This window comes from Macaca nemestrina, chromosome 7, assembly GCF_043159975.1.
Source record: "Macaca nemestrina isolate mMacNem1 chromosome 7, mMacNem.hap1, whole genome shotgun sequence".
In the NCBI taxonomy this organism is placed as follows: Eukaryota; Metazoa; Chordata; class Mammalia; order Primates; family Cercopithecidae; genus Macaca; species Macaca nemestrina.
The window spans coordinates 156,958,420-156,970,713 of NC_092131.1; the positions used below are offsets into that span (position 1 = coordinate 156,958,420).

The 12,294-nt window shown below is 52.4% G+C and overlaps 1 protein-coding gene across 3 annotated transcripts in view; it reads right to left on the reverse strand.

Moving 5' to 3' along the window:
- The window catches only part of LOC105491060 (dual oxidase 1), a 35,985-nt gene that overhangs the window by 14,611 nt on the left and 9,080 nt on the right, over positions 1 to 12,294 (reverse strand). For 2 of the 3 annotated variants that reach the window (XM_011757209.2, XM_071066921.1), the window contains 13 exons: positions 12,150 to 12,252; positions 11,719 to 11,891; positions 10,416 to 10,591; positions 10,079 to 10,197; positions 9,375 to 9,512; positions 8,018 to 8,131; positions 7,109 to 7,308; positions 6,264 to 6,449; positions 3,667 to 3,892; positions 3,327 to 3,420; positions 2,874 to 3,049; positions 577 to 646; positions 26 to 151 (listed from right to left, as the gene is read on the reverse strand). In XM_011757209.2, coding sequence (XP_011755511.2) covers positions 26 to 151; positions 577 to 646; positions 2,874 to 3,049; positions 3,327 to 3,420; positions 3,667 to 3,892; positions 6,264 to 6,449; positions 7,109 to 7,308; positions 8,018 to 8,131; positions 9,375 to 9,512; positions 10,079 to 10,197; positions 10,416 to 10,591; positions 11,719 to 11,891; positions 12,150 to 12,252 — 1,901 coding nt within the window. Of the gene's footprint in view, positions 1 to 25; positions 152 to 576; positions 647 to 2,873; positions 3,050 to 3,326; positions 3,421 to 3,666; positions 3,893 to 6,263; positions 6,450 to 7,108; positions 7,309 to 8,017; positions 8,132 to 9,374; positions 9,513 to 10,078; positions 10,198 to 10,415; positions 10,592 to 11,718; positions 11,892 to 12,073; positions 12,253 to 12,294 lie in introns of all 3 variants that reach the window. The other variant, XM_071066922.1, reaches the window with a different exon arrangement.

The following is a 12,294-nucleotide window of genomic DNA, read 5'->3' on the forward strand; positions in this document are numbered from 1 at the left end:
GGCTTAAGGGGAAGAGCAGACGTACTTCTTGCCAAACCTCCGCCGAATCTCCTGGGGAGGGTCTGTGTCCGTGGGGCACTGCAGTCTCTGAGGTGTCAACTCCGTCTCTATGTCACCGTGGGAACAGTGGGCACTCATTCTGGGAGAGGGACTACGACAAGAATGGTAAGAGATAGGATGCTGGCCATCTCAACCACTCATTCCTCTGCTGTCCTGGTCTGCCGCCAAACCCATTCTGCTGAGGAAGGATCAGAGCTGTCAGCAAGGGGATAGCAGGATTTCCACAGACACCTACAGACAGAATGAGTCAGATCTTGGGGGTCCTCACTAAGGCTGTTGCATATGCCTTTACCCTTCACAAGGGCATCTGGGCCAGGCCGTAACTGAGAGCGGAAATCCAGCAGGCTTTCTGCTTGCTCCGGCACGGGGCTGTGTCTGCCTAGAGAAAGGGGTGCCTTTTTCTAATTTGTTTGAAGGTGCTGCATGGGCTAGCAGTGGCCCTAATCCCAACCATTCAGGGGAGAGAAATGGCAACTCCCCAACTCCCCGCTCCGACATTCCCAGATGGGGGCTCACCAGATCATCTCCTGGCTGATGTAGGAGGCTCGCCGGCAGAGGTCCTTGATGACTTCAGGCACCTCCACCCCTGCAAAGCAGAGCCGGGCTAGGGAGCAGCTCAGGGTCCAGAGCCCAGGAGGGCCTGGCTCAAATGGACAGCACTCCTACCATCCCATGTTCAGACACAGGAGACAGTCCCAGACCGATGGAGGCCCTGCCTTTGGGTGCCCCAACCTCAGCCCTTGTCCCCAGTGGGAGCTGGACCCAGCCATAGGTGGGCAGGGAGAAGGCCTGAAAGAAAGTTGGTCAGGCAGCCTTCCCTAAAGAGTGTCTCTCATCAGTCCCACTTCTGGGACTATGGGGTAGAGTTCAGGAACTGTATATAACCTGCCCTCTGAGCCTGCTCTGCTATCAATATTCGGCTTCAGATCCTCCAGCTTAAAACCTCCAAGAGTTACATGTAGAATCTAGGTGGTAGGTATACGGGAGATCATACTGCAGTTGTTTTACTTTTCTGCGTTTGAAAATGTTCATCATAAACTATGCAGGAGAAAAGCTCTCCCAGGAGTCACCCCATTGTTCCTGTCTAGGCTGAGCACTGAAGGCAGGGCAGGACTAAGCTGCAAAGCCAAGTTCTTACAGGAGGCCTGGGAATCTCTGGGTTTCTTCCAAGTGCTGAACCAAGCCTGAGGATGACCCTGGTCTATAGCTGAGGTCAAAAGAAAGTAAGCTGAACTATATTAAAATTAAATCAGAATGTTTTAAACAAAGTGTTAATGCCTGTACTCTCAAATGTTCCACAAACAGCAAATGTGGTGAAATGGTAACAAATGTGGTGAAATGGTAACAAATGTGGTGAAATGGTAACAAATAGGTGAAAAGTGAAGGAACATCTCTTTTTTTGAGACAGAATCTCTGTTGCCCAGGTTGGAGTGCAGTGGCACAATCTTTGCTCACTGCAACCTCTGCCTCCTGGTTCAAGCGATTCTTGTGCCTCAGCCTCTGAAGTACTTAAGACTACAGGTGTGTGCCACCACACCTGGGTAATTTTTGTATTTTTTTTTTTTTTTATAGAGATGGGGTTTCATCATGTTGGCCAGGCTGGTCTTGAACTCCTGACCTCAAGTGATCCTCCCGCTTTGGCCTCCCAAAGTGCTGGGATTACAGGCGTGAGCTATTGCACCTGGCCCTTTTTTCCTTTTCTTTAGTTTTAAAATCTTTCAAAAAAAAAAAAAAAATCTGGACTCAACAACAATTAAAATAAAACAATACTCAGTGCTAATCTTCCTCAATCCCCAAGCCTGGTCTTACCCTCAATCCCAGGTGTTGGATGTCCCTGGGACTCTGTGGTGTGGGCTCCCTTCCATGTACCTTCCTTGTCCCTGCCCTCAGGCTCAGGTGCCTGCTGCCCTGGCTGCCTGGGAAAGGTAAAAAGCTGCAGAATCAGGAGTGCTGGCTTCCCTCTCTTCCAGCTCTCCTTACTCCCAGGGGGAAGCCCTGACCAGAGGCTCATCTGTGTCTTGTCTAACTTGCCCCTCTTCCCTGTGGAGGCTGCTCAGCCTACCCCTTCTCATAATTCTGGGAGGGGCTTGCTTTGGTCTCAACATGCCCCAGTGAGAGTTCTAAGATGAGAAGATACCATAACAGCTCAGAGCAGGCCACAGACAGACCCTCCTGCCTGCTGCTTGCCCCTTCCTCACTCTAACTCTAGCCCCCACCCACTTGAATCAGACATAGGTGGGGCAGGAAGTAGGGGGAAGGACAACAGAACCGGGTCTTCATGTACTCAGCAAACATTTACTAAGCACTCAGCCAGAAGATATAGCGGCAAAAAAAACCCCAAGAGATACCACCCCACCCCCACAACCAGACACCCCAGCTGAAGGGAGTATGGCCTGGGTAGGGCTGTCACAGGGAGACAGTCTCCCCCTACCCTGGGCACCAGGCACAGGGGGCTTTGGCAGGGAGCCAGGGGAAGCAGAGTTCCAACCACCATTCCCTACCCTATCCTGACCCTGCCCGCCCCACCAGCAGAGCTGCATTATGACTTTCACTGGCCCTAGGCACTTTCACCTTTGTGGGCCCTTTCCTCCATAATAAAAAATAAAAATACTTTCAAATTATATTGTATAATTATGTTGATATAAAGAAAACTACAATCCAGATTGGATCCATTATTATATATCACTACATTCATTTTTTCCCTTCCGATTTTAATGGAAGTTAAAACATTTCTGTGGACTCCTAAAAGTATGTGGGCATTGTGCCTACTATGCCTAACCAATGAGTCAGTGCTGCCTACCAGGCTGCCCCACCTTTGACACAGAGCTGCGTGAAGCGGAGCTCGCTGTTGTGGTCCCGCAGCATGAAGTGAAAATCCTCCCACGTCAGTTCCTCCTTGTCCTGGAATCCCGACTCCCGGAACATGGACTCCACCACCTCAGCCAGCTGGGCCTTGGACAGGCAGTTGTTGGAGATCTCGATGAAGGATCTGGGGTTGGGGGAGAGGAACCATCAGGCTCTGACTGGGGCCTGTGATCCAGACACAGGACATAATGACTCCATCGCACCAAACTGTCTGTGCCCACATGGAGGGGCCCCGACTGGCCACATCCCAAACCCCCTGCTAGTTGGAACAGCCTCTGGTTACATGGGTAAGGAGGAGGCCTCTGCCTTCCTTGGCCCTTCTGCTCTCTCCTTCAGGTCCCACCTCTTTGCCGTGGCGTCCCTGCCCTGGCCCATTCTCCTGGCTGTCCCAGAGAACCAACCTCAGCATCCTGATGAACTCATCCTTGGAAATGAGGCCATTCCCATCAAAGTCGTACATGCGGAACATAAGGCGAGACTTTTCCTCAGGAGAGCCTGGGAGAGGGAGGACTCCATAAGGAGAGCCCCCACCTGCCTGCCTGAACCCCCAGGCTGGCCAGAAGGGGTCTCACACCAGTGTGATGACCCACTGCTGGACACAGTAAGGGTCGCTCTGCTTCCTGACCTCTGCCTGGGCACTCCTGGGCATCTGCCATGGCTGGAGACCTGGTCCCAGGGCTTCTCCACCTCCAACAGATCCAGTCCCTGTCCAGCCTCTCCCATCGTTCCCTCCTCCCTCACCTTTCATGAAGACCACCAGGATATCCAGGAACTCTCGGAAGGACAGGTAGCCATTGCCATCCTTGTCAGCCAGAGAGAACATCGACTCCACAAACATGTCCTGGGGCTTGAGGCCCAGGGACTCGGCAAACTCGGCCCTGCTCAGCTCACAGGTCAGGGCCTCCTGCACCTTCTGGGAGGAGTCCAGGGGTAGGGTCCCTGCGTCGGCCTGGTTGATGTCCAGCACCTGCACTTGGGCAGTAGCAGAGGGAGGGAGAGGAGACAAGGCTTCCTTGACTTGAAGTTCAGCTGAGCCCTGTAGGAGCCACCTTTTGAGGTGTCTGCCCAGGACCCCCTCTGCTAGGCGGCACTATGATGGTGCCTGAAGCCATGTTTGTTCTACAGAACCCTGACTCTCTGCCTTAGCTGACTGGACAGGGAGCTCACTTGGAATTAAGAAGTGTGAGGTCTGTCTTGACCTGAGCACAAGAAAGCTCAGGAAGTGTGGACCACTCTCTTCCTCCAAGTGCTCAGCCACTTAGAGACCAAGTAAGGCAGAGGCAGCCTAGGAGAGCCGTGGCCTCATTGGCTGACAGCTTTCCTTTTCTAGGTCCTCCCTTTGGAATTCCTGAGACATCTCTGTATTCTCAGAGTCAACTGACCCTTTGTCAATGCTAGCTTATTGGGGTTTCTCTTATTTATACATAAAATAGTTTTAACTAAGACAAGGCGTCTGCTGGGTTGAGGAAAAGCTGGGCTTGGAAAAGGGGAATTCTCATTGTGGCCATCCCCAGCCCACCCAGGGGCTGTCCCAGCATGAGAGAACAGACAGTGAGGAAGCAGGCAGGCCACGGGCCACAGTACCTGTCTTTCCTGCCTGTCAAGTGAGGTGCCTACTCCAAGTCTGGTGATGGTTTCATGAGGTAAACCTTATAGCTTCAAACAAGGTGCTGTAGTGGAAAGAGCCTAGGGCTGAAGGCAAGAGACCCGGGTTCATGTCCCTGTCTCTGTCACCTGCTTGGTGCATGACCTCAGGCAAGTCTCTTCGGTTGCCTGGGATTCATTTCCTCATCTGCTCTACTTATCTCACAGGTTTACTGTGAGAATCAACGAAAGTGGTTGTGTTGAAAATGTTCTGAAAGCTGAAATCACTGTGCAGATATGAGACACTGACAGCTACCCGCAGCATATATCAGCACCCTTCATGTCTCGGCACAGGGAGTTCCCATAACCCCAGTGGATCCTCAATGAGTGAAGACGCCCAGTCCTGCCTGGGCTCTGGTAAGAAGTCACCCAGCTGAGGGTCCCTCTGTTCTTGTACATATTCAAGTTCAACTTGTTTGTCCTCAAATGACTTTAAATCATGTTCCCGGTACAGAGTAAATGTCTGTTCAATGGATGCTTCCTTCATGAATCCTCTCCCCAGCCACATGACCCTGCTCTTTCTCCTCAAACATTAATTTTTTTGCTCTTCCATGGAGACCTCTGTTCAGTCCCTCCTGTTCCTTTCCTCTGAGCCAAAACTTCTCCAACTTTAAGTCCTTGCCAAATATAACCTCCATCATGACCTCGCAGCATGCCGAAGGCTCACTGTCTTCTCTGAGCTCCTGGATCGCTGATTTTCTGAATCACTTTTGTAACCTTCATTCTTTGCCAGTTATCTTCCTTTCTGTGCACGTTCTGTCTTCCCAGTGGGATGATAAGCTTCTTCAGTGGGAGAACCATGCTCTGTGTGTGTGTGTGTGTGTGTGTATATATATGTATATATATATTTCTTTTAATTGAGATGGAGTCTCACTCTGTTGCCCAGGCTGGAGTGCGGTAGCGTGATCTCGGCTCACTGCAACCTCTGCCTCCCAGGTTTAAGTGATTCTCCTGCCTCAGCCTTCCTAGTAGCTGGGATTACAGGCACCCACCACCACACCTGGCTAATTTTTGTATTTTTAGTAGAGATGGGGTTTTGCCATGTTGGCCAGGCTGGTCTCAGACCCCGACCTCAAGTGATCCACCTGCCTCGCCTCCCAAAGTGCCAGGATTACAGGTGTGAGCTACCACACCTGACCATATTTATCTTTATCTACCGTAACGTTTCTCCACTCCACTACCCTGCTCCCAGGCTGCCTTTATTTTTGTGCCAGCTGTGGACTCAAGTCTCTGAATTTTTGTCTTGTTTCTCTATATCCTCCCAATCTCTCTCAGAAGCCTGCAAGGTGGACATCAATGCCCCATGGAGGGCTCTGGCAGCTGCACTCCCCCAAGGAGGGGTGAACAATATCCCTCATGGTGCCCACACTGCCCTGGGTCTCTGCAGCCTTTGGGGCAGGCTGAGATGAGCGAGGATGGAAAGTCTGGGCAGCCCTGAGGAGAGCGATAAGCAACAAATGCAGAGAAGCCCATTCCTGGGCATCCCCCCACTGAAGCCTCGTAGCTGGAGGTGGGGTTCAGATGGGGGCGGGGCAACTCCTTATGATAAAGTCTGGTGATTCATCCAAAATTGCAATAAACTTGATTATTAGCTGAGAACTCTGGGCTCTGACTTCCCCTGGACTCACCTCATGGCCTCACACAGGTAAGGATGCCACCACAGCATAAGGATTGATCTGATCCCATGTACACACCTGGGAGAAAAGGTGCCTGAAAAAGGTCTCCAGGAGGTGGCTCCGCTGCTCCCGCGTCACAGCTCCTCTCATCAGCTCCTGCTCCCGCAGCTCCCACTCCTGGGTGCTCAACCCGCTCTCCTTCAGAGCTGCCCGGAGGTTTTCCACCAGCGCCTGCCGCTCTTCCTCCGAGTTAAACAGCAGCACCTAAGGGGGCAGCCCGAGCAAAAGCAACCATTTGCCAAGGCCTCTTGAGGTTAGGCACTTTATGTGGATTATGTCAGAGGGGCCACTGGAGTGACCTTGCAAAAGAGATATTGTATCTCCTTTTACAGAAGAGGAAAGGGGCTCAGTAGGGTTAAGTGACTTGCTCATAGGTGCAGAGTTTGCATTTAAAGGCATGTGTACAAGGACATTCTTCCCTCTGTTCCATACTGGAGAAGGGAGAAGAGGGCAGGGAGGCCAGAGGATGGAGGGGATCATGGGCCAGGCCTCTGATTTAGCTCTCCTCCAAAATCTCTAAAAATTCACTACATCCTGAGATAAGAGGACAGGGAAGAGGGCTTTGCTTCTTCCAAGGACACCCAGCTGGGACCTGACAGGTTGTCCTCAGAAAAGGAGGAGGCAGACTGTGGTTGCAAGAGTTAGGTGGAAACCATGGAGATTATGTCATCCAGCAGGCCCGGAGCAGGATAAATGTGTCCAAGTTTACCTCTCTATCAGGTACTCCACCGGGGAACAAGAAGCCGGACTCCTGCACAGTAACTACCATTTCCTGCCTCCTGGCCCCGTGCTCCTTCCCCTCCCCCTGGCTGCCTCCCTGGCGTTGGCTGTGGACAAGGAGCCAGGTGCCAGCTGAGCAGTACCAGGTCATACTCCTTGGGGATCTTGAGCAGCAGAGTGCGGCGTCCACGATTGCTGGACAGGACAAGGTTGACCTGCTGTGGAGGCTGCAGCTGGATGGTGCGGAGCATGGTGAGCCTGCCGTCTACCACACGGATCTGCCCAGGCTGCAGGTGCACGAGCACGGGCCGGCAGGGCTCCTTGCGGCCTTGCCATTCCAAAGCTGGGGGGAGAGAGACAGGGCTTTGGCAGTTGGGATCCGCCAGAGGTACATTGGGAGGAAGAGGGCCAGCTCAGGGCTGAAATTAGATTGAGGCCTCCACAGTTCATTGTCCCCTTCTGGGGTACTGAGGGTCATTCCCTCCCTGAAAGCCTGGCTGTGCCTGTAGCCACATGAAAAGAATAGTAACTATCATTTCCTGAATGTTTTCTAAGTGCTCAATACTATACCAAGTGCTTTGCATGAACTATTTCATTTCATTATAAACCTGTGAGGTAGGTGCTATTATTATTCCTATCTTATGGATAAGAAAAAAAAAAAAAGGTTTAGAGAGATTCAAAAATCTGCCTAAGGCCCTATAGCCCATAGTGGTGGTGGAACCAAGATTCCAATTCCAGTATGACTCTGGACCTTCATTAATCACTTCTCTGTTGCCTGGACTTCCAGCATGAGATGCTACAAATCAGCAGTTCCCAGGGAATCGTCAGTCATAGTAACCCTGTAAGATCTAGGCAGGGTTCAAAGACTCCTGCACGTGAGGAACTCCGGAGGCTGCAGGACTCCAGGTCCAACTTCTGCTTAATGCCACTGTGGCCTTGCCTACAGTCCTAGAAAAGGGAGGCCTTTTCCTGAGGCTGCTGGGGTGGAGGTGGGTAGCTGTAGTGCTGAGCCATGTCCTCCCTACCACCACCCTGGCCAGCCCTAGGCCTACCTTCCATGCCTCCCACGAGTTTCTCAGACACGATGCTCTGGCGGTCCTGGCCCTGGAGCCTCTTGAAATTTCTCATCCGGAGCCGGGCAACAATCCAGGCACTGAGCAGGCTCACTGGGAGGGCAGAGGCAGTAGGACGCTCAGGGAGAGGTGTGGCTCGGGGGGTTGGAAGCGGCTCCTTTCTCAGCTCCTTTCCTGGCAGTACCACCTATTGTCCCTACCCCCTAGGTCAGCTTGCTCAATTGTTTCAAATTGTGAAGGTCCCTGGGGGAAGCTGCTCTGTATCCCATGAGGAGCTTTGGGTAGCATCTAAGATGCCCACGTTGCCTCCTCATATTCTACCACTCATGTCCCTTACTAGCCAGAGACTAAGTCCAGAGTCTTTGTGTCAGAGCCTAGACTCACCCCACCAGGCTGCTAGTTGACCCACACACAGCCTTGCCAAAGACTAAGCCCCAAGCCTCACTCCAGTGACTAGATCTGCCCCAGCCTTCCCTTCCTCCCTTCCTCCCTTCCTCCCTCCCTTCCTTCCTACCTTCCTTCCTCCCTCCCTCCCTCCCTCCCTTCCTTCTTCCTTTCCTCCCTCCCTCCCTCCCTTCTTCCCTCCCTCCCTCCGTTCCTCCCTCCCTTCCTCTCTCTCTTTCTTTCCCTTCCTTCCTTCTTTCCCTCCCTCCTTTCCTCCTTTCCTCCTTTTCTTTTCTTTTTTTTCTGTTCTTTTCTTTTCTTCACAGAGTTTCCCTCTTGTTGCCCAGGCTGGACTGCAATGGTGCAATCTCAGCTCATTGCAACTGCAATGGTGTGATCTCAGCTCACTGCAACTTCTGCCTCCCGGATTCACTTGATTCTCCTACCTCAGCCTCCCGAGTAGCTGGGATTACAGGCATGCGCCACCATGCCCAGCTAATTTTGTATTTTTAGTAGAGACAGGGTTTCTCCATGTTGATCATGGCTGGTCTCGAACTCCCGACCTCAGGCGATCCGCCTGCCTTGGCCTCTGAAAGTGCTGGGATTACAGGCGTGAGCCACCGCGCCGGGCCTTAGCCCTTTTTCTTAAACAGGGATTTGCCTCTGACAGTCCTCTAGGCCCAGGCCTGCAAAAAGCTGTGGATTACAGATTCCCCCTGGCTCCTGACCAATGCTGGGCCCTGCGGGGAGTCCCAGGAAAACAGGGAGGCAATCCTCCCTGGAGCTGACTTCTCTGTAGGTCACACTTCTCTTGTCCCTTCCTCCTCTAGTGTTTCATTCTCCTACCCAGAGGGACCATGCTCTGCATGGTTTGTTGTCATTAGTGGAACCACCCAAACTGCATCCCCTAGCTTGTATCCCTCACCCCACTCCACTCTGTCCATCATTTTACCCAAAGGGAAGCAGCAGAGGGTCCCGATGGTGACCCCGAAGCCAAATCCACTGCCCTCAAAATAGTCACGAACAATGGAGGGAGCACAGGCTGGCAGGCCTTCAGTGCTGAGCTGTCTTGGCTGCGGACAGGGGTCTCCTGGGGAGGCAGAGGAAGCCAGAGTCCTGGGTGCTGGGCCACAGGTGCTGGCACAGGATCACTGAGGAGGTTAGGGTGGCAGAAAGGGGGTGGGGGCACTCTGGGTAGCTGAGGGGAAGGGGCTTCCTTGGGTAACAAGTGGGGTAAAAAATGAATCCCAACCTCCATCTCTCCCTCACACACACAAGTGTATGTACAAACACACACACACACACACACACAAACTCTTCCCTCACTGCTGTAGAGTTGGGATATCCTCACCGCACAGAGCCCTCCTAATATTATACCCAGCCCCAGCTCCATCTCAGCCGAATGTGAACCTCCTCACCAGCTCTCTCTGAGTCTTGGTTCTGCCCTCACTCAGTACTTTCTGGAGTTGTGCAGAGGGGACCCTACACAGCTGCAGGTGGCGGCCCTGGCACCTGGAGTTCCCAAGGGCAGAACCACAGCTTACTCCCCTCTTGGAGCACAGAGGTTGACGTTCAGCCACACTGAGCCAAGCCCAGAGCTGAAGAGGGACGAGGCTCCAGACCCACCACTCCTCCAGTCACCCCTTGGCCACTCACCTTTATGCCAGACAAAGACACTGGGCTGCAGAGCACCGGGGTCAACGTTGATAACAGCGACCAGCACGTCCCGCAGGGTGGTATTTCGGATTTCTTCAATTTCCTTCTTGGAGAACAGCCTAAGTTGGAGAAAATAGAAGTCACTGGGATGGGAAGGGAATGCAGGCCTCCAGCAACCCCAGACCCAAGGAGCCAGGTGAGAAAAGAGACCCAGAGGTGTTGGGAAGGGGGCGGTGGGCTGGCTTGGAATCAAGGGCGCAGGGGGGCTGTCTAAGGCCAGGGAGAGGGTCTGCGGCCCAGGCTGAGGTAGAGCTTACCTTACCCTAGCAGGCCTTACCCATTCCTGGTGTTCTCAAACCAGTAGCGGTCACCATCCCGCAGCCGCACAAATTGGTCAAGAACGATGGTGCTGAACAGGGGTCCAGGGTCCCGGTGGCTCTCCAGGAGTCCCCCAGGGAGCAGCTCCAGCCAGGACAAGTCCTGCTTGTACAGGTCAGCTGTGGCCTCCAGTACCTGGAACCAAGAAGGGGCAGGAGTAACAGCAAGGACACGGCACCCACCCTCAGGCAAAGAGGTGGTTCGCAGGGATTAGCCCCAGGGATGATAATAATAAATGTCAGTAACAGCAACTCACTCCTCTATAGTGCTTATTATGCCCCAGGCACTGCTCTGAGTGCTTTACATAAGTGAACTCCATTATGGGAACCCTCTCATACATTCAGCTGCCTATTCTAGAAAGTAATAAAACAGCCAGCCAATCCCCATTCATAACTTGTTCTTGAAAAGGTATGAAAGTTGAAGGGACAAAACCAGAAGCGCAAAAGTTGAATGGCAGAATGATGTGTTATAAAAGGTTTCTATTCTTTAGAACTAAATTTTTTTTTAATCAAATGCCTGATTATATATTGCCTTTTAGAGACAGTTTTCAAAAACATATCACCAGCATTACCTGACCTTTACTTTAGTTTTTTTCCCCACAGTGTAAATAGCACTTGACCAGCTTAATTCCACTGAGGCCCATTTGAAGCTAAAGATTTTCTACTCTTGGTATGCCTGGTGATTCCTATCTATATATTGATTTTATAAAGTTTACGAGCCCCCATGCTCATATCACTTCTTTATTGGCCTTTCAAACCTCCACTTTCCAATAATTTTATAAAATGGTAAGGGCAAAATGCAATAGAGTAGGCACACAATTGTAGAAACACTGCTGTGTCAAGATGGTAAGGTGCCCCAGTCTGGTCTCTTGGCTAGCAGGCATGCCACCAGTAACAGCTGACTCCTGAAAGGCAGCTTAAACATCAGTGCAAGAAAGCACAGATTGTTCCTAAGGACCTTCTATACCCACTCAGGAGGGTGGAGAGAACAGTAAATGAGATAGTGCCTATTAAGTGCCTGGCAAACAATAGATGCTCAATACATGCTTGCTGGATCTGAACAATCAGAGTGCAAAGCCAAATCTTGCTGGTCTGGTAATCTTCATCCTGATATGTACTATTGGGAAAAGTGACCTGGGTAAGCCCTGCCCCTCCCACTAGGTGCTTGTCTCTGTGCTCAAGTTTCACTACCTATCTCCCATGACTCAGTCCCACGTGCCTTGTCCCTCCCACCCTACCCTCGGGGTCCTGACCCCTCCTCACAGTGTCATTGCTCCGGAAGAGCACAGGGTTGATGTCCTGCCAGCGGGTAATAGGAGACAAGCCCAGCGCTGCCCTGGCCTTGTTGTAAGAGGGCAGGCCCAGATCCCGGCCCCGCTGCAGGCAGCTGGCCAGGTGGTCTGTGCGGGAAAACTTCAGTGGCCCAGGCCAGAAATCTGGAGACGAGATACCAGACAGTCTGAGGGAGCTCAGGGCCACCACAGCAGTCTCCAGTCCAGGCCCCAGGCTCCAACCAGCCCCAGAAGACTTGAGCCAGAAGGAGCCATGATCAGCATGCCAGAAGCTCTCTCATCAGTGAGTGCAGTGCAGGCTCCCAGCCCCAGGTACCCCCTCATACCTGGCTCTGGAAGTCCAGCTGAGCCTCTTCCCAGAGGCCAGGAGTTCACAACCTGCAGGGACAGCCTCAGACTCACCCCGCACATCTTCAACCACCACGTGGTCCTCTCGCTCTGCGATCTGGGAGGCCATGCCCAGCAGCAGTGCGTCCACATCTTCAGCACTTTGTAGGCTTGGGTGCTTTATAGATTGTGGGTGGGGAGGAGAGGGGTGTGGTTAATG